General features: G+C 43.4%; 1 protein-coding gene across 1 annotated transcript in view; it reads right to left on the bottom strand.

The window, feature by feature from the left end:
* Positions 1-4,589, bottom strand: part of LOC139622189 (pleckstrin homology domain-containing family G member 1) — a 32,947-nt gene extending 28,358 nt beyond the window's left edge. The window contains exon 1 of the mRNA XM_071479417.1: positions 4,177-4,589. Within this exon, the coding sequence (XP_071335518.1) occupies positions 4,177-4,186 (10 nt within the window). The 5' untranslated portion in view covers positions 4,187-4,589. The remainder of the gene's footprint in view (positions 1-4,176) is intronic.
* Positions 4,590-22,187: the final 17,598 nt, after the last annotated feature.

Here is a 22,187-nt window from a genome sequence, read left to right on the forward strand (position 1 = left end):
TCAGTTGATGCTACGTTTGAGATCTGCTTTTACAGTCCCTACTGACTATTGTGGACATGAGCAGGTGAAAAAATTCACATCATCCATGCAGAACTTTCAAGCCACACAAATGCAGAAAGTATAAATTGGCTTTAACTCTCTTCACCTACAGGAGTGAGCATTACATTTAAATCCTTTAAGCCTTTAATGAAATCACCAAGAACTAAATGTGATTCCAAAAGCAAACACTGCTGCACCAACTGTCTGACCAAAATCTGTCATGATAAAAGGGACTGCAAAACTAACAATAATTTGTGAGGATGAACAAATGGAGTTGACTCTGTTTCTGGTCTGACTGGGTATTAAGAAAGAAGACATGACATCAGTGAGGAGAGACCAGGACAATGGGCCTCGTCAGTAAACTGACAAACTGACGCCTTTCCTCTACGCCTTTATTTTTTTTTTCCTTTCTCCTGTCCCTCTGCTCCACTTTCATTCATTCTTGCTTCCACTTGCTCACTCGCTTTCACTGATGTCAGTTACATCAAACTCCCATCATGTCCCTGCCACTCTCTTGATTCCTGTCATTCTTTCCTTCCCACTTCCTATTGTATACATTCACACTCAGAATGTGTTTGGCAAGTCATAAAGTAACTCCACCAACTATGCTGTGTCCCATATGAGCGCCACAGGACATTCCTAAGGGCTCAGACCATGCCTCTCCAACCATATACTTTACTATGTAAAAATACACACAGACCAGCCTGTGTGTATATGGCTACAGACCACCAAGGCTCATATTTGCATTTGGAGCACATGTGTTCATAACTCTCCCTGTTCACAGTCAAATTACTAAGGTTATGATTGTACACTTAAACATGAGGATATCAGAACAGTTGTTCAGTATCATTACTTTTTTATATACATAATCATTAACAAAGTTTCTCATCTTTTAAATTACCTTAACTGTCACATAAAAACACGTATATTTAAAGAAAATTGAATTCAGAGGGAAGCTCCAGTGAGATTTGAGCAAATTTAAACCAAAAAGAAAGCAAAGAGCAGACCTGTCGCTCATTAAGTGAAATTCAGCACGCTTTGTGACGAAGTCATACTTTCAGAAGTACAAGTAAGTAGAAAAAAGTCGCATATCTTATCTCATGGAGAGTGGAAATGCACGCGGCATGGTACATCTGTCAACAACATACTGAAAGACATCCACACTGCCCAGTAAACTGATAACATGTTAAGCACAACAACTTCGAATAGTTAAGACTAAAACAGCTGTAATATCTATCTGGAAAATACCATAATTAGGGTTGACTGAGGCTTTCGTCCCAGAGAGGAGTCAGTTAACCACACAGGACTTGACCACACACTCTGTTCAGCTCGTGGATCCTTTAATCAACCTTGTTTGTCCGTGTGTGTTCTTGTTTATGCTGCAACAGACCAACCCGATGGCAACCGAGTTCAATGCCATACAGCTTATTGCTGAATTTGCAATCCTAAGATCACCGAAAATGTAGCTGAATCCAGAGGATGTTTTCTTGACAAGAATCAGGAAAGATTGTTTAATGTCGAAGTGAAAGCATTTCATCAAGTTTTGTCTTCAAAACTTCTTGTTGGTAAGGTAACTTCTTGTCTTCTTTAAAAAGACAATGCAATGGCGAAACATGGCAAGGAGAGGACATGAGTGACTGCGAGAGAGTGAGAAATGAGGAGGAGAGGACCCGAAGGAATGAAAGTAGGAAGAAAAGATGAGAAGAAAGGCCAAAGGTCAAACACCACCCACTCCCTAGCTTTTGCTCCTTTCCATTTCCCACTCACTCTGTCTCAATTTGAATCCCGCCTTTTGTAGTAATTTAACCCTTAAAAGTTCTTACTATCTCAAATCAATCTACTATATTCATAGTAGTAAACCTTCATCTTTTAAAGTGTCAAAGAGAGTTTTTGTGACTTGCAGAGACTCGGCAGCACAATGACGCATCTTAAAGTCCTCGCCGTCTGTTTAGTTACGGCCTCATCTTAGGTTCAGTCTCCGTTCCTGATAGAGACGCAGGCTTGATCTCAACTGACGCTAAGGACCTTAAAGTGTCACTCAGGATTTCACACCGCAGCCGAATGACTGCAGAGGAGCAGGGGTAGAGAAAGAGATGGAGATGGAGAGGATGGGACTGAAAACAGAGGGCGGGGTTTCTAATGAGCAGCAACTTCTACTGGACCAACGAAGACCTGCACTGGCCCGGGACAAACATTATAATGCAGATGTTTCATAGGATGGATGAAGAAAGACAAGAGGAGGTAAAAGAAAAAGAATCCGCATTCCTCCTTTAATGTGTGCTGCACAAGTCCCAACAATCTTGAGAGAGCATTTCAAACATCTCCACAAATGTTTTGACTGGTAAAGACAGAAGTTTAAACATGACGTGTGACTTAACAGACTCCTGTGGCTTTCACAGCCTCACAAAACATGGTCCAAGTAACCACACACGCAGCTGGGAGGCTAATTGGCAACAAATGATGAAACGCTCCCCATGCACAGGCACATTCACACATTTTAATGTAGAGATTAACGCTCGCTTATCTCCAGGTTGCGTTTATGTGATATGAGGAAAAGCCAAGTCTCTAGTAGTGATTCTCTGTTTGTTATTGACACTGTGAGGAACGTGTGGCGTGGTTGGCCGTGTGGGGAAAAAAATATGTCCACCCTCAAATTTACACCCCCTATTTTCGGACACATACTCTCTCACATCCGCCCTTGGGACACCCAATGCGACCTTTGCTGCACACACCCTTGCCCTCCCTCAGAGCGCGACACACTAGCCTCATTCTCTGACCTGACTGGATCTCGGCCCAGAGAAAAAGATCAACACCGATCTCTTTGCATCCACCTCAGTCTGTGCAGTTGATCGCACTACAGCTCCTACACACACACATATACACGCACACACACACACACACACACACACACTGGACACAGAAGCATGAGACTGAGATAGGAAAACTATTGATTTGCTTAGATTAGAAAATGACCTGCCCCCACCCTCCACCCATGCAGCCTCCGTGGGGTGGCAGTTTCTCGCACGTGAGTGATCAGCATGAAGGGGGGCAGATGTCCTCCCAGAGGACTGGCCGGGCTAGCAGGGTGGGAGGAGGAGGACGGAGGGGTCCATTGTCTCCAGCACCTCTAAACCAAAGAGTTTGCTCTAAACAGTAATTATTCCCTCCTTCTCCTCTTCTCTCCTCTGCTCTTCTCTATCCCCCATTTGTAGCCACCCCCCAACTGTTGCCCTCCAGGCTCTAATTTGGGTCACCGGCTGCAGAATGGCATCTCAACACTCACACCCAGCACGAAGGAAACTGACACATGTGCTGGCTTTAAGAGATATGAAGAGTTAGAAAACAAAAGTAGAGCAGAGTCATTTCTACTTCATTTGTTGATGTATATAAAAATTTGAGCGATGCTTTGTACCAGATTTAATTACTGGTGACTTTCCATCTGCAACGACTGGGCCAATACACACAAACACACTTTAAAGTTTTTACATTTTCTGCAGTATCCACATTACCACCACCCTAAGATACATCTGTAATCACCAAACAAAGTAAAATAACAGCAGGAAGCTTGTGTACACCATCGTATCAGCATCATCAGGAATTTAACCAGCGACGCTCGCAAGAAAGCAAACACGCTCCATTCAACACCGGGGGTGAGAAAACAACCAGAGGACGCTGTTCATACAACGGCCCTGCCGAGAGATGGACGTTGTGAGGACACTTCACACAGCGCTGTCAGCTGAGGAAAAAAATATCACACACACCACACAAAAGAGCCACCAACACAAACAGTGAAACCATCAGAGACGAGTAAGTAGACCTCATATTTACCAGTTGCTGTCTGATGTTTGACCAGTTGCCACTTGAAAAGAAACACTTTTTATACTTTTCGTGATGTCACATATTATTATTATTTTTTTTAAATCTTTTACTAATCATTCAAACAAAAAAAATAGTGCAAGGTTCATTTCACCAAACAAGGATTTCATTCTGCACTAATACAATGAGGTGTGTAGACATGGAACACCTTTGTCAGCAAAATCTAATCAACTCTTCAACTCTGGGAGAACTTGTTAGAGTGTCTATAACATGCTGGGAAACATCAGTGTATAAAAAAGTACTTTAACAGCTCCTGCTTACCAGTAGGCATTGTGGCTGGTTTTCGCTCTCCTTTAACAGAAATAAGAGTGACTGAGGGGTGAGTTTTAAAAGCGCAGGTCTGGATGAAAGCAGGACTTCCCCAGTGTCTCACATATCCAGAGTATTCCAAACAGTATTCCCAATGAAACCTGAAAAATTCCCTTAGATGTCCCAACTTCTCTCAGTCATTGTGACTCCGTTCTCCTGTGAGCAGACGTGCAGCCCGCTCCTCCAAAACATAAACAGGACCATACACTCTCAAGCTGTGTTTTCCTCCTGAACACACACACGAACATACAAACACACTCCTGTGGCTGATGCGTTCCTTCTCTTCTCTCTCTCGCTTCACTTTGCTGAGGATCTCCTCTGGCTGCTTCTCTCTCTCTCAGCGCTTCTCTCCCTCCCTCTCACACATCAACTGGGTGCATGTGTGTGCCTTAAAGTGTTCATGTGTGTGTTTGCATATGTGTGTGCGTGCGTGTGTGTGTGTGTGTGTGTGTGTGTGTATCAGAGTGAATGGCCTCTGCTCTCTCCTGCTCCCTCCCTGCTGGGTATTCCCCTCCCCCTGACTCCTCCTCCCTCTCTCCAACAGCAAATTACAAGGAGCTGGGAGTTCCACATCAAGAGCCTCCTCTCCTCTGTCCTCTGTTTCTTTCCCTTCTTTTATCTTCTCTCCCCTGTTTTTATCTCTGCTTCTTCTTCTTCTTCTTCTTCTTCTTCTTCTTCTCCTCTCATTTCAAAATCAAACTTTTAGCTTGGCTTGTAATGCTTAGAGGGCGGGCGACACCTTTTGTGTGCGTGCGTCTGCTGCACGCTCAGCAGGCAGCCGAACTGCTGCTGTTCGGCTGCCCACAGCAGCGCACAGCTCCACAGATCACACACGTACACACACTTTACAAGGAAGAGGGTGTGAGGGTGTGCGTGTGTGTGTTTGTGTGTGTTACGGCTGATCAATAGGCCGAGAGCCAGCTCAAACAAAAGCTCCTCGTCCACCGTGAGACACTGCATTGCTCATTGTGTCCCACATCAGAGAAAGGATGGACAAAATGAGCACACAAAACTGTCTGAAGTGGGAGAATTAGTGAGAATGGTGCAATTTTTTAAAACAAAACAATGCCTATTTGTAGGTCTGCTTTTTGTTCACTTTTCAGTACAGGTGCCAAAAAAAAAAAAAAAAAAAAAAAAAACCTTGAGTTTCAGTATTCATGTCAAAATTATACACTTTTTTCAATCCTTACTTCCTACAAATTCACCTTTTTCTTTTCACAAAACATGCCAAATTTCTCACGTCAGCGTTTAAAGTGACGGTTCACCCTTTTTTATAAATTAAGTTCAGTTTGTTCGTCACAATCAACTCAAAAGACCGAACACATTTAACAGGTGGCGTGGGGTAAGCTCTAGTTGAAGGCAGTATTGAGCTGCATGGTGATGATTGCATGATAACTTCTGTATGGTGTTCCCCAGCCTCATGGAAGCACAATACTATATTGGTAGAACATCTCTTTAATGCAGCCTTAACACAGAAAGCCAAACGACAATTCAACTAAAAGACAGCAGGAAATATTTGATATAAGACAATGGTCAACAGCTCTGATACCCAGCCCTATCTACACATGTGTCCTGGATGTGGCCATTTCAACCAAAGAGTTGCTGTTGTTTTCCTTGTTTTAACTAAAGAGCTAAAATCATCCAATAATTCAAAAGAAAAAAAAAGCAAAGATTAGACGAAAGTTTGGCAAAATAAACACAGCTTTGTCCAGGTCAGGAACCACTGCTCCTGGGTGTACTGTATATAAATAGTTATAATTCATGACAGGACATGTGTCCCATAAGGAGGACACACGTGAGACAATAGGCCCTCAGTCTAATGCACTAAAGCAAATCTGTCGACTATTTGTCGTCCCCCTTTAAAGACAGGGACTGGTCCCATCAGCATGGGGTCCTGCTTACACCACCCCCCTGCCCCTCACTAATACAATAACAGAGAGAGACCCCCTGGACTACACACACACACACACACACACATGCCAAGAAGTACGACCCCTCTCTCTAATGGTCTGAGGGTCCATTGACCCACGAAGCCCCTAAACCTCCGCTCTGAATCCAAACACTGTCCACCTGCCCCTCCCTCTGCCACCTCAACCTCTCTTTCTCTCTCTCTCACACACACACACACACACACACACACACACACACACACTCCATAATGAGCACCTTTAGCTTGCCAAACACACAGAGGGAGCATCTAAACCCCTCGGTTCAGCCAAGCACGACCTGCTGATGACAGAAACCTACAGCAGCAGTCTGGCTTATCTGATGCCCCCTGTATGCTCCGACAGGCTCCTCTCCCCACAGGACATCGACCAGCGAAACAATCTTTTACTGGATACGACAATTGCCATGTGAGTTGCAATACACGCAGACACAGTGCTTTAAAAGAGGGATGAAAGTGGCGACAGTAAGACTCAGGCAATTGATAAAATCAAAGATTAACTCATTGTTTTGGCTGTGGATTTGATCCAGCAGAAGAAAACTCACTTGAGTAGACTGACTGTAATGTCTTTTCCTTGAAAAGGATTACAGCCATTACAACTTGTGGTTAGTGCTCCAATGATGATTATGTTCATTACTGATTTATCTGTTGATCATAACATTTGGTCTATAAAATATCAGAAAATCTTGACAGATGCCAGAGCCCAGGTGTCATCCTCAGACGGCTTTCTTTGTCCGACAACAGTGCAAAACCAAAAGATACTCAATAAAACAGAAAAGTTGGAACCAGCTAATTTTACTTAAAGGGGGGGCTTGTACAATGTCCTCTGTTGCTTTGAAGGAATCAGCATCACAAATGAAATACCTTGGCTTGGACTCAAGGCCTTAAAGAAATATTGTGACATTTTGTCAAATAAACGTATTTGCTCTCTTGCCAAGAGTTAGATGAGAAGATCAATTGCACTCTGATGTTTGCTTAATATGCAACTGGGGCTAAGAGGCGGTTAGCTAAGTTTAGCATAAACACTGAGAGTAGTTAGAAAAAAACTTGCTTGCCTGTGCAAATATACACCTACTAAGACCTCTAATGAACTAAGGAACATGTTGTGTCTTATTTGTTGAATCCATATGTCAGCAAATGTAACAACGGGAAGTACAGGAAGTTACGTGCTCCTCTGTGAACTGCTACTGTTGTTATAAATTACATACAAAATCACGACAGAACACCCTCTTCATCCTCAAACCTCAAAGACATGGGCATTCACAGACACTGAAAGTCGCTACTGAGTTTGGGAAACATAGGGTCTCGAGTTTTAGGAGCCTTTTTGTTTTTTTAAGTCTTTCAATTTCCCAGACTTTCTACTCTTAAATGATGGTCAAAATTATTGAGAATTTCTTCCTGTCAAAGGGCCACGATAAATCCTTTCACTACTTGCAGTCGAGTCAATAATTTGATTTTAATACTTTTTCCAGTTGCAGTGCAGCCAATGTTCCACACCTAACTCCTTCTCAACACCACCGCCCTTGCTCGGCTCTGCTCCAATGTCATTTCCCTACTGCATGTCATCCCTCTCTGCTCAAAGAGACTTCCCAACAGACCTCCCTCCTTTTCAAGGCCAACAACAAGCGATAACAAGGCTGTAAGAGTTTAAGACCCTACACAGAGACAAACACTCTCTCAAACTCCCTTCATGCACCCGGAGTCAGAATTGATGGTTTGAGAGTTTGCAGGGCTGCCAAGATGACCGGGGCCCATAGCGCTATGGTGGTCACTATGACGACAGCGAGGCATTCATCCCCAAGGCTGAGTGGCATGTGGATAGACAGTGAGAGAGAGAGAGAGAGAGAGAGAGAGAGAGAGAGAGAGAGAGAGAGAGAGAGAGAGAGAGAGAGAGAGGGATGGAGAGAGGGGAGAAAATGCTTATTGTCAATAAACCACTCCATTCCTCATAACACTCAGGCAGTGCAAACACTGGGGCAGGGCAAAGGGTTCATACACACTCTATTCAGCTTTTACTGGTGTGCACGGGCACACACACACACACACACACAAACACACACAGACAATCATTTGTTTTCCAACAGCATTGTAAACTCCGACTTAAAAGACCACAGCCTCTTGAAAATGTTTAAGTGCGTGAGTGTGTGTGTAATCAGAAATAAAAACTGTCCCCGAGCACTTAAGCATGTCCTGGAGGGAGGAGGGCCGCAGGCGGAGAGAGGTGGAGAACTAATTTGATGGTTGTTATTGCAGTGGGCCGTGTGTGTGTGTGTGTGTGTGTGTGTGTGTGTGTGTGTGTGTGTGTGTGTGAAATCGGGTTCAATCTCTGGCTCAGACAGCCTGACAGCTTCTTCATTTTCTCAGCTGTCCACAGTTTAAAGTGAAGACTGTGTGTTTCTGTGGTAACGTCTACAGCACATGGACCAAACGGAGGGGATACAGACAGAAATGGTTCAGAGACTGAAAAAGACTGTGACTAATGACGGGAGTTTGCGGGTGGAGGGGTCATTCATATACAGTTTCCCCCTCCCTCTGTGCCCCTGTCTTTCTCTGCCATTGGCAAGATGGATCATCCACAGACACACACTCTCTTTCATTTTCCTCAAGTGTCATCAGCTCTTAAAGCTTTTCTTCTTGCCGCCGGAGCTCTTTATTAACCTCTTCAGACACAGTTTTGTCCCTTTTCCCCTTTAAGTAACTTTAAGGTTGGAAAAATCGTTCTTCACTGATTAACAGTATCATGTATATTCCAGCTCTTCATTGAAGCTGTAAAATATTGTGAGTAAACGATTCAAACCCAAGAATCACACATTTTTTTTAATGCAACTATGTTCTAGATGTCTGAGGGACGGGGAGGATTTCCCCCAGGTATTCCCTTTGTTATTGCTGTAGATGGTAACAGTGTCTGCTGCTGGGTCTTCAACAAGCACAACACCAGATGTATTTAAGGCTGTGTCCACACTAATATGAAAACAAGCTCCGTCCAGACCAGTATTTTAGCTCCATATCACAATTAATCTCTGTCCATACTAACATGCTTGAAAACGTATATCACAGGAACAGTCACATATGCTGGACATATGCTGGAATAATCAGGAAGCTACTTTGCAGTTGTTTGCTCAATTGCAGAAAAGTGATAGGATCGTGATGAATCAGGGAAGGTCGTGACTAATAAGACCCAATCAGGAAGTAAACATGGGTATCTTTGTCATCGCTTCCAAAAGTCTCCAAATCTGCCCAGTCAGATTAAAATGCAACCCTGTTGTAGAGTTTTGCAAGCTCAAATGGGGCCAGCAATGTTTCCAAAAGTCTCAGTTTTAGGGGTGTGAAAACTCCAGAGTAGTGTGGACACCAGAAATAAACATAGCAGTGATGCAAAACTGTAAAATAGAGATGTGGGCAGTTGTTGCAGTAGGAAAAGCACAGTGTAAATAATAAATTAACGATGGCTTAATTCCATTTAGCTGCTTCAGTTTCAAGGTCCTGGTGTGGTGCATGCCGGTGCATTGTCGCACTGTCATGGCTTATTTTGGCGTTACAGTGTGAGCTTGTAATAATCCATCGCCAGGTCAATGAGGCACATTTACTTCTGACTTCACGTCAGGCTGCTCTAAGAAACTGGTCTCGTGTCGTCCAGTAAGTGATGCAGTGCAGCACACTTGTTACAGCACCTTTCCCTGTCTTGTTGGATCGTCACCCTCTATAAATCATGAGCAGTTCTCTGGCCAACAACAACTAACAAGAAACCTCCAACATTCCTTGTGTTGAGGCCAATTTCACCAGTGTTAACATCTACAATCCTGATTAACTCTGTAATATCCTGTATTGATTTTCCTTTTGCCAGTTTTATGAGGTTTCCAGATTCCCGGATAGTATTCCCCCAGGCTGCAGCAGTCCACTAACAGCGCCAGGACAAGTCCAGGAATTTCTGACTCTTGCTGGCCAGAAATCTGACTGAAGCACCAGTTAGATCTTATATAAGAGCAGGAATCCCTCAAAACTGTCCAAAGGAGCCAGAGGGAGCATCCACGAAAACAAGGAGCGTCTTCGCCATTCCAGCAGACTAAACAACAGCATCACAGAAATAACTACAGCTGCTATATCAACAACAACAAGGTCAGCAGCGACAGCCGCAGCTAATGATAGAGCAGGGTGGCACCAAAGCCATGAAAAGTATTTACGATAGGAGATAATGTCAGTATTCAACTATGCAGCGATCATCAGCAGGAGGAAATGGGGAGACAGGAGGAGAAGAAGCAAAAAAACAGGTGGTTTAAAGGAATGATAACTTTCATTTCCTACAAATGAATGTCAGTCAGATGTGCAAATTTTTTGACACATCAACACTATGAAGCAGTGTGTTCTTTGTTATTGGGAGGAAATGTCACAAAAGTAGCACATTCTACATTTCTCTACAGTAGCGCTGAGTCGAGTGAGACTAAAAAGAGAGCAGTGTGCAGGGCTGCAGTGTGTGTGTGTGTGTGTGTGTATGCAGAGTTACTGTGTGTTGACTGAGTACGTGAGCATGTGTGGCGGATGTGCGGAGGAAGCTGTGTTTGGCCTCAGATTAAAATGCAGGACGAGGGTCCCGCTCCAGGAAAGGAGACCAGCAGAGTGGAGACACAGGGACTTTTCTCCCATTAGGGAAACACGTGACACAAACGACAAATAATACCAATACAGTATTCATGCCATATCTGTAATTCTGTGAAAATACAATACATAATATTTATCAAATGCATGTAAATGGTGTAGATTTAAAAGTGATTTGGGGGTACAGTTAAAATACAGTGTATATGCACGTGTATTCATATATATACATTTCCTAATGCATCTAGCAAACAAACCAATCAGTCACAGTTTATCTCTATGTTTATGAAGACTGATCATCATCACACTTGATACTTCAGCTCATTCTGCTACTTAAGAGTAACATCCCATAAATGACATGAAAGTTCTTCAGTAACTTTATCAGGTAGTTTAACTGAGATCAATATCTCCATTCCAGAGATCTGAGACCAAATACACATAGGGTCTGACTTAGAACCACACAGCCAGCTTGAAAGAAACCATCACCAGAGTTAGACAAATCTAAAGTAAACTACCAGTCAAGCAATGCAAAGATTTATGCCAGAAAACGTATTGATTTCAGTATCACGTGAAAACAAATGAGTCCATCCCATTTTGTCGGTAAATCTGTGTCCCTTCAGAAGCTGGGTGCTCCAGTTAGGGCTCCCAGAATGAGGACACACCACAAAGGAGAACACACGTGTACATGCTCACACACCAAACCCTTAGGTAAGAACGTCAGGTTAACGTACTGAATCTGCACCATAAAATGTTTCAGGTAAAAACTGACCAATTCGATTTCTATTGTATCCAATGTTCTGAATCTGTTATAGCTATGGGGGATGTTAAAACTCAAGAGTTGGATTTACAAAAGGTGAGACGTAACAAACACAACTATAAACATCACCTTGATCATCCTATCAAGCATTATCATTGTCATGTCCACCTATCACCACACAGACACACAGCATCACCAAAAAAATGTAGTGGTCATCGACTCCCCACCTTAAACAGAAGCTGATTACAGCCGTCTGCCATAGTGTCTAAGACAAGTGGGCAAAGGTGCCATTAGAGTCACACTAAATTGAAACTTTGCGCTGAGTAATTGGGGGTCAGACCTGGTTTGGTGGAATCAACCTCTACAATTATGATTAAATAAAGAGCTTTTAAGTAGGAAAAAACCTGCTACTACTTTGGTATCTGAGCACAGTGTGGGAGTAGAGTAGTGGAATTAAACCACTTTGCACATCAACAAACTGAGGCCACACACTGTGTCCAAGTACTTTACAGCGCCACACAAAGACAATGACAACCTGTCACTCACCTCAGAGAGACCATTCCCACGATTACCGTATCCTCAGCTGCCCGTATCCCAGTATCCTTTCACAGGTTAGATCCATGTCCGGGCATTTGAAAAGTTTCACACAGTCTGAGAAACGCTGACTGATTTAGAGAGGTAGGTAGGGCTCGTGTCAAGGCGGCCCGGTCCGTGGTCCACACCTCTACAGTATGAGGTCAGTTCAGAGAGACAGAGTGACACTGAGCAACAAAAAAAAAAGAGGGAGAGGGAGAGGGAGAGAGAGAGAGAGAGAGAGAAAGAGAGGGGGGAACAGATGGAAGCGAAACGCAACGGAACTGACTGCCCACTGGGAGGGGAGGGGGGAGAGAGACGGGGAGAGAGAGGAGCTCGCACATCCAAGCAGCCCACTTCCTGACCAATTACTGCTGCAAGACTGGTCTCTCTCCCTTTTTCCAACTGGGCCCTTGCTCTCTCCTCTCTCACTTTGCGGTGTGGGATCGCCGCAAGAACTGGAGAGCAGCCAGCACTGCAGGCGACACAAGTCACAGAAAATTACACTGGAAAAAAAGCGAGAGGAGCTGTAGCTGAAACTGTGACAACACGGCAAGAGAGTGAGGTGAAGGCGAACGACACTGATCAGGAGTTAATGTGAGGATGATATGAGGATGGAGATTAGCAGAGGACAGGTGTGGGTGGGTGAGACAGAAAGAGAGAAGCTGATGCGGAGGAGGTAAGGAAAAGAGGGCAGCGCAAGGACGAGCCATCTTTTTCCAACCACCCCAAAAAGAAACACTCTGACGAAGTGGGTCACATTGCAGACAGCATGAGTTTAGAGCCTCTTTTTCTGCCCCTTTTCTGGTCTTGATCCTTCAGTGTCACTTTCAGAATCGAGCTTTTTAGGATGCAAGAGAAGGGTCAGGGTAAAAGGTTACCAGAAAACAGCAGAGATCACAGGGCCCTGAGCTCAAAGTGGAACCTGCTGTGAGCCAGTTTGTATGAGCACACACAGAAAATATCCAAGCCAGTGATCATTGTGTGTGTGTGAGTAATTTGGTCATTGTTCTGCATCCTAACAGAGCAGGATGGAGGAAAGTCCCCTCTCCTGGAGCCAGTGGCTGTTGTTCCTGCCTCCTGGTAGCGAAGGCTTCCTGGGATTGATAAAGTAGCTCCTGGCCCTGCCAGCACACACACTTTCTCACTTCCATATTTTCATCGGCCTTAAGTTTTTCCAGGGAAAACAAAACTGCACGTGGTGCAGCAGTGATTACAGACGGTGTCAAACATTGACCTTTGATAAGAAACCAAGCAAAATACACTTAACTAAAAAAAACTGACCTAATTTTTTCTTAAAAACATGCATGAATTGTGCACACACAATTACATGTGCAGTGACTTTTAGCATAGCGTCAATCAACTTGAGGAACTTTTTTAACCCCCAATGTCTGTGACCTACTGTAGCAGTGACCAGTGACCATGCAAACAAGGCTGATGTGGGTCAGTGGCTGGCTGCTATTATCCTAACCTGGATAAACCCACAAACAGCATGGCGAGCCTTTGTAACCGAACACCACACCTTGCACTTTAAAGCACGCAGAGACAATAACAGATGATAGCACTGTCTCTGAGGAAATAAACAGAGCTGATAACCTACTGCCAACTGGTCATTCTTATCACTGCTTTTATTCTGCTCCGAGGACAAGATGGGTGGCGTTCGCTGAGAAGTATCAGGGAGCTTGTCAAATACGGGCAAAACTGACTTTTCAATTCTTTCCTTTGATTGTTTGAGATATCTAAAAACTGATAGTACTGGTTATGACAACTCTTTATGGCTGAAGCGTTCCTTAATATGTTGTTTATTCTGTGATTATACACTATGTATACATGGTAAGGCTATAAACAGTAGAGGACTAGCATTTAGAAAGATTAAGCAGGGCTCTGGACACAATGGAAAAACCCTCAGACGTAATATGAGTACTACTAGAGGTCAAATTAAGATCTGTTTGTTTTCCAAGATAAGCTTGGACAGAAAATAGGACTGAAACTGAAATTCTCTGGTTTCTACTTCTCAAATGTTTGCTGCTTTACATCTTTGTTTTTGGACTGGTAATCAGATTGAACTTAAATAAGTCAATTAGAATTTGGTAAATTGTAAAAGAACTATTTCCAGACCAAATGAGTCATCAGCTAATTGAGAAAATAACTTTAAACGTGATCGCTAATAATTCTTTGTTTGAGGAAGCCTTACAAAATGCTTAGAGAAAGTAGGTGAGGTCCAGACTGCACTGATGTCATAAGCTACATTCAACTGGTGTGGTTATTACAAGGAAACTAGTCATATCCCACTCCAAATAAAGAGAAGCTGTCTGTCCATGAAAGCCTGCAATTATGAATAAAATACCTGCATGCAAAGGAAAAAGGATAGAGGTCAATATATTTTTGTCTGTAGGGACTGGTAGATATTAAATGATCACTCAAGTGTTGACGGACAGATGTTTTAATCCGACAGGAAAAGAGAAATGACTGAATAAAAGTGGAATTACACGTCAGCTCGGGACCTCCCCAGCAAACAACAGGAACCCCCGCACCCTTCATTCCCCCACCACCATTTCCTGCCTATAATCAGTTGCTTGTTTACACATGAAATAGTCAAACAGGAGGTGATGCCATTAAGCAGGTGATTCATACTCATATGATGGCTTTGCCAGCAAAAAAGATGCCTTTATCTCATCCATCCAAGGATTTCCCAGAGTCATCTAATTGTCAACAGGAAATGTTAATGAGTACAACTTATGTCTTTATTCTCTTAAAAAGGTGTTTTTGCTACTCTGATATCACATGATGTTATTTGGGTTTAACCCACCGGTTCAACCAAAGAGGACACTGAAACGTATTTAGAGCATCTGAGTCCTCTGACCCATTTCTGAGTAAAACAGGGACAGAGATTTAAATCAGTCTCTTCAGGCTTGACTGGATCGATCAAAAGTGGGTGTGGAGTTGTGAATACAAAGAGATAATGAGCCTTCTTCACCTGTGCTGTTAAGAAGAGGAAGAGTGAGAAATTAATACCTAATACACACTCTTGGAAATGGGTATACAATCAGTTTTTGCTGGCTGACCTGACGACCCACAATACTGTTCTGCTAGCTAAGACCCACAATAACGATCAAACGCTGTTTTGCAGCGGTGATGTTGCCTCAAATCGTATTCAATTGAATTTCCCTGATATTTTCATTGCGTATAAATAATATAAATAAATGCGCAACTTGCGCAAAAAAAAATACTTTTTTAGGCATTTTCCTCCTCCTTTGTAGACACTAACCACCACCTCACACCCAAGTGAGACAGAAGTTCTTCCTCGGAGAGCATAGAGGAGGACATTACCTCCATCAAACGCTTGGAAAGACAGCAAAAAAAAAAAACAACAAACAATTATTGTAAGTACTGATTCAATAAATGATTTTTTCCAACAAATGTTTAAAAAAAAGTATGAGCCAAAGTTGATGTCTCTGAATGTCTTGTTTCATCCAACAGTCTAAAACCCAAATTTTAAATAAATGATAAGGAAAAGCACTCAGACTCCTCGAAACTGAAAAACATTACATTACTGAGTAATGTGTTACTGCCCAACACTGTGGGCCACAAACAACTAATCTTTGTGCCAAAAATCTAGCAGGTTAGAAAGAAAACTATTCAGCTTTTTGACAATAAAAATGTAAATCTAAAAACATGGACCATATTCAGGTGACAGTAACTGATACATAATGTACGACAAATTAGTGCCACAGTGTAAAAAAATCCCTGACATCATCCACTGAATGAAAGTGATGCCGTTATGTTGGCAGCCTTGAAACACACACACACTTATATTAAAATATTTCTTGGTGTGATTTAAAAGGAGTAACTGATACTACCCCCCATGCTATAAATATGAATGGGACATCTTAGTGCATGTGTTTGGCGCTAAGATTAAAAGCTTTACATTATAGTTGGAAACAGAGAAGAGGCCACAGCTCGACCGCTGGGTTGCTCTCGTCAGAAGTAGGAGCCAAAACACATTAATGCTCAGATTAAGATAAAGTAGCGGTGAGTAAAGCCAACTGCATTTGACTACAGTTGATGGGGAAGTGCTGATGTGTGTGCAGGCACTCCACACTCTTTGTACGACTGTGTGCTTGCGTGTCTGCTTATGTGGGTTTGAGTTGGATAAAGAGCCAGGAGTGCGTGTTGGCAGGTTCCCTTTGACCTGTGGAGGCTTTATTTTCCCTCATATTCATATTGGGCTAATACTCTGCCTTTCCCATGCCAGTGAAAACCCTGGAAGCCGAGCTCTCTCCAGCCCTCTCCTCTCTTTAGGGAACCTAAGATGTCACTGCACACAAAAGGAGCCGTGAAAGCCGTCCAACTCAAGCAGGGGCTATTATTTACAGTACCAAAAGAAAATCGCTCTTCTTCTGAACAGTAACACCCCCCCCCCCCAATCCCTCTGAGCGTTAGTCAGCCGTCTGTCTCCTTGTAATGTTCCCCCCATTTTGCCCTTTTCCAATCTCTTTCTTTTCTCTTCCTTCCTTTCCTAACCCCCTCTCCCCCCACTAGAATAAAGTAAATAGTGGGTTTTGTAACCAGTAAGCTCAAAATTAGGAGTAAGCTCTAAACCATGGCTTTGCCAATCTCCGTTGAGCCATTCAAAACAGGCAGAAAAATTCACGCTCATATAAGTCCGGAGAAACTCCTCTTGGTGAAAACATCAGCCTTTTATTCCTACCCTCAGAGCACCTAGCATCTGCACTGCAACATGTACTTAACTTACTTTGTGAACGTTTCCATACAGCTACAGTGCAGGTGCTGTATGCATTAGATTTGCATTTGCACTTTATCCTGTATAAACTAAAACAAATGTTGCCTCATCCCGCTTTTTACCAGCATGCTTTGAAGTTTTTGTGGTGTATGTATTTTATTAATAGATCAAAATTACAAAGAAAATTTATGTTGAAAGACAACGATTGCTACCATACGTTTCAAGCCTTGACATACTGGCATTAGAGTGTCTGCACATAACTCCTATTAGAGTAAATGTTACACAGATGAAGAGTGAGTCTGTCTTGTACATGGAGAGATCAAACTGCAGAGTGATATTCATATCAGGTATTAGCATACCAGGTTATAGTTGCTTAGCAACATGACTGTGGCCTTCAATAATCTGCCTTTTAGACTGACACAGTGGCCTGCCCCTGCTGCAGCCTACTGACTGGAAGCTACTGTATAAACAGCAGCCCAACTGGTCGAGCTGATGTATGAAGTAGCATGTCACTGTAATAACAGCTGGACACCAGGACCAGAAATATGTCTAAATAAAGTCGTTAAAAGGCTCTGGAAGTAGAAAAAGTTCCTCGCCTCGTGTTTACAGTAAATACAGATGTTAGTGACAGGTCCTAACTAAATCCAGATGTGAGCAAGAGGAAGATGGGCTCCACAGATGCTTCAGCACCCACAGACACCCTGACACAGCGATTTCTACACTCCAGTCTCCCACTTTTAAAGCTGAAAATGTTTGAACTGTGGTAATCTGGACACTCTTGGAGAGCTATATTATTTGGGGTTTTCTGCACGTAAATGGCGGAGAGTACACATTGCATTGCAAAAATGAAAGCCCGTCAGCAGTTTCCAAATAAGATTTGCAAGAAGCAAAAATTTCACACACTGCTGGCCACTTGAAGTGACTTTATTTATGATGTTTTAGGTCAGAGGCGTAAACCATCATAAATAAAGTGAGTACAAATGACAAATGTGCAGTATTACATGTATAAATCAGCAGTGTTTTGAATGGCAATGCTATGTGGTATTACAGTACATAGGATCATGAAGATGTTATCATGTGGTCAAAATCGGGAATAAATGCAATAAAAGCTAAAGCAGATCTGATCATTACTCAACATATGACAGATCACACAGTGATAATCAGGCCCAAAAAAAACCCAGGAGCACTATTAAAAATAAAGCCTGAGATTTGCAATATATTTTCCTGCATTTTGTCTCAGTTCTCCACTGTAAATCTAGCGCTCATTACCCCCCTCCCTCTCTTTCTGTTATCTGTCTTTACATTCACTGCAGTGTTCACCACCTGTATTATGTTTCAGCTGAAGTGTGCTGCTAATGTAGGCCATCAGTGACTCCAATGACACAAACTCATGCCCAGACCCCAACCTGCCAAACACACACACACACACACACACACACACACACACACACACACATCCCAATGGAGCTGTAACAGAACTCAGGATCTAGGACGAGAGAGAGAGAGAGAGAGAGAGAGAGAGAGAGAGAGAGAGAGAGAGAGAGAGAGAGAGAGAGAGAGAGAGAGAGAGAGAGAGAGAATGGCTTGAACTGAAAACCATTACATCGACTGAAAAGAAGAAAAAAATATTTTATTTACATATTTCAGCAAGAAACAGAAGAAAGATGAAAATCTGCACTTCACAAGCTGTGACCAGTGAATGTTTGGTAGTTTTGTTTAACAGAGCAAAATGACCAATCAATTTCCAAAATTGCTGATCATTTATCTTCTGTTGATCCACCAACGGCTTCAGAGCAAATAGATCTCCATCGTCTCTTAATCAGCTCTGGTTTCGACGTTGCTACAGTGATCATCATCATGTTAAGTGTCATTTCATATATTGTGGTCAGCCTACTCAGAAGCCTGACTCCACTGCTCCAGCACATTATGAGAGTGGACCTGCATGAGGAACTGCTGCGTAATTTAATCTTCACAAAAACAATGTGGACAAAAGCGACTGAGCAAGAAAACAAAGGTTGTATGAACATGCATGAGATGTGAGATGAAGTACGTTACTGGGATGTATGTGAGAATGTACAGTAAAGTGCTGGTCTATATGTGGCCTGGATACAGAGCGCCAAGGAGAAAGCTGGATGGAAGAGGGAGGAGGCTCCTTTATTTTTAGCGTTGTCTCCCTGCGCACTTATCACCAGGATGTGATTTAGAGACGAGTTTCTAACTGAGATTCACGGCTCGTAAAGACCTGCCACGGTGCTTATGAAAGACTGTTAGATGTTTACATCGCATTCATGACAGACGAAGGTGAAAACTCTTAAAGTTATGGAGAGAATGATTCAAAACAAAAGAAAATTTCTTTGAAATAAAGACAATGCCAGTTACAAAAACAAAGCCACACAAATTATTGCAGGGTAGGGAATTTACAACTGTTTGATAATTTAGCAAACTGCACCTGTGGTGTGCTCAGTAAAGTGCAACTTCCTAAAGTACAATTCATTCACATCAAACAGGATCACACACACACACACACACACAGTGCACAAGAACTCCACTCATGCAGACGTAAGAGGCTATTTATACACCACTTCCTTTTATTTACCCAGCTCATTGTTCAAACCACATCTGCTGAGGGCCAAGGGCACAATGGCCAGTCCATATAGCTGACCACACACACACTCACACAACAAACCTGCATACACACACACACACACACACACACACACACACACACACAGGCCCTGCAGCAGCCAGACACAGGCCAGCATTCAGAAACATCCACAGCTTTTGTTCAGGGTCTATGTGACAAACTCTAAATGATGATACCACCTGTTACACAGACTGACATTCTTGCACTCCCATTCATGCACACACTCACACACACAAGGGAGCTCACACCCACAAACAAGCACTGACAAAGTCACACACCACATGCACCATCCAAACATGCATTAATCCACATCTGCCTGTACACAGACCTGCAGCATGTTCGTTCTGCTGGCACAGTCGGACATTTGGGTGAGTGCTGGGGATGACAGCTCATTACAGCCTGTCTGTTTCATGTCAGCTTTAATACAACAGGAAGTCAGTTGGGGGCTTTGAGAAAAGAAAAAAAAAAGCCACTGGACAGCTCATGACCTTCATGGCCTAGAGGCTGTCCGCTCACAACAGCAGCTGAAGAGTCAAGCACAGCGACCCACGCGCTCGCAGACACATATACACAAACAGAAAGTCTGTGGGACGCATAAACCTTTCAGGATTTAGCTGAAGGCTGGGACAGAGGCTCTTAAAATATACATGTGCAATATCCCCCGATTCCCGCAACTCTGAAAACATTGCTGTCCCTTTCAGCCATTTAACAAGAGTTATTTCCTATGAGGACGGGAGCTGCCCAAAATGGCCCCTGCGGGGTAAACAGCCCAGATCATTATCTACCCGACTCTCTCCCAGCAAGCCACAGGGGTACAGCAGCGGGACAGAGTAGGGGTACAGGAAACCAGCATTTCAAACCACTAGCCCACCATCCCACCACAGACAGCTGTAAATCAGATGCAGGTACACAGTTACATGTAGTAAAATGTTGCAGTGTAAGGTAGTTTTCCACAAGTTTCATTACTCAGACTGAAAGGAAATCTGACTTTGCCTCCAGTTTTTGTTTTTTTTTCTAAAATTGTTTAGAAAAGCAACAAGGTCCAGAAAAAGAAACAAAAACCTTTGGAATCCAGTGATTTTGAGAGTGAAGAAAAAAAATCTCAGCAAGAAAAAAAACAACATTTGTGACTTCTGTATGGGCTGACAGTGGATCAGCAGTATCATAAGCATCTAAGAGGAGAATAATCTCTGCTGTAGTGCGCACAACATTTCCTCAGTAAACACACAGGAACTCAAATACACCCCGGGGCTCTTCCTATCTCCCGTAGCACCATGTTCATGCTGATTGGTGGGTAGAGAATAAACACACATCCTTCATGTTTTCATGAGGGTGCTGTGCTTTTTGGCTGGCACCGTAGGAATACAGGCTGCTCCTCATTCTTCGCTCCCTCTACATATTTTCTTCCATGCACAGGAAACAGTCGTTTGTCAACACAGCAAATAAATTATGTTTGTTTCCTGTCCTTGACTGGGGAATTTTTCTTGGTCCACTTGGAAGCATCATGACAGACCTCGGACCCGAGCGCAGAGCTGACATGTGATGCATGTTTTTCGAAGCCAAGCAAACCATAAAAGTACAGGCTGGAGCTGATATTTACTGGAAAATGGAAAACACACCTACCGCTTCAAATTTAAGCTTTTCCAATCCCCCCCCCCCCCCCCATTCATGCTGGAACAAACTGGCCCTGATAATAGAGAGGCTTTACAGTCAACATTAAACACTTCTCGACACAGTAAAGAAAAATGCAGTGGACTGTAATTTCAATACAAGCAGAGAATAGAGGAAAACCTTCCAGATCTCAGCACAGAGAAATGTGTTTTCACTTCATCTCCACATCTGAAACAGGTGTTAGAACTGGATGTGGGTGGGGAGAGAAAAAAACTAACAACTTAAAACATCATCAAGCTCATTTAGATACCAAATGTCCTACCCCCCCCTTACTAATCCTCTGCTCATCTGGGCACCCGCACTGCTGCACCCAAGCGTTCAGAGGGAGTCGGACCCCTGCCCCACTCCAGATGGGGGTTTCCCTGCCAAACGTTGCACAACAATAAAACAAAGCCATCACACTGGGGGGGGGGGGGTAGCATGCAGGGATGCAGGGTGGGGTGTGGAGGGAGAGCAGAAAGTGAGAGGAACAGCTGCTGAGTGGGAGAGTTGCACGGGAGAAAAGGAAAGCTGGAGGAAGAAGGGGGGGCTCTCTCTTTTCTCTGTCAGTGAAATAAATTACTTTAATGTCTACAGCCTGTTCAGGCTATAGTATCGTTAGGGTGAGCTCCCCCCCCCCCCCCCTAATCTCTCAATGCCCCCCCTCTGGTCTCTTTAAGCGTACAAAAATTGACAAGAGTACAAAGACTCAGCTCATAGCTACACTGTTCTTCGCAGAATATTGCATCAGGGTGGAAAGTCCGGCAAAAATGTCTGCAATGTATTTTTGTTTTGTTTTTTAACCACAGCATGTGCACACACTCTAACACAGCATCATAAACAGTCACAGTCTGAGTTTTTGCTCTTGTCCCTCAGTCTCTGAGGAATTCTCCTCATCAGAACCAGCGTGTCGCTCTGTGGTCAAACTCGCTGAGTGCTGACAGATCTGCTGAACACAGGGATGGAGATGACAACTAGGAGCCGCTTGTAAGTCGAGAGCTGGAGGCCGGCCAGGCGTGCACGTGCGCATGCGCGTGCGTGCGTGTGTGTGTGTGAGTGA

The sequence above is a fragment of the Trachinotus anak genome, unplaced genomic scaffold, assembly GCF_046630095.1.
Source record: "Trachinotus anak isolate AG129_WGS33_773 ecotype Australia unplaced genomic scaffold, CSIRO_AGI_Tana_v1 ptg000005l, whole genome shotgun sequence".
NCBI classification, from domain to species: Eukaryota; Metazoa; Chordata; class Actinopteri; order Carangiformes; family Carangidae; genus Trachinotus; species Trachinotus anak.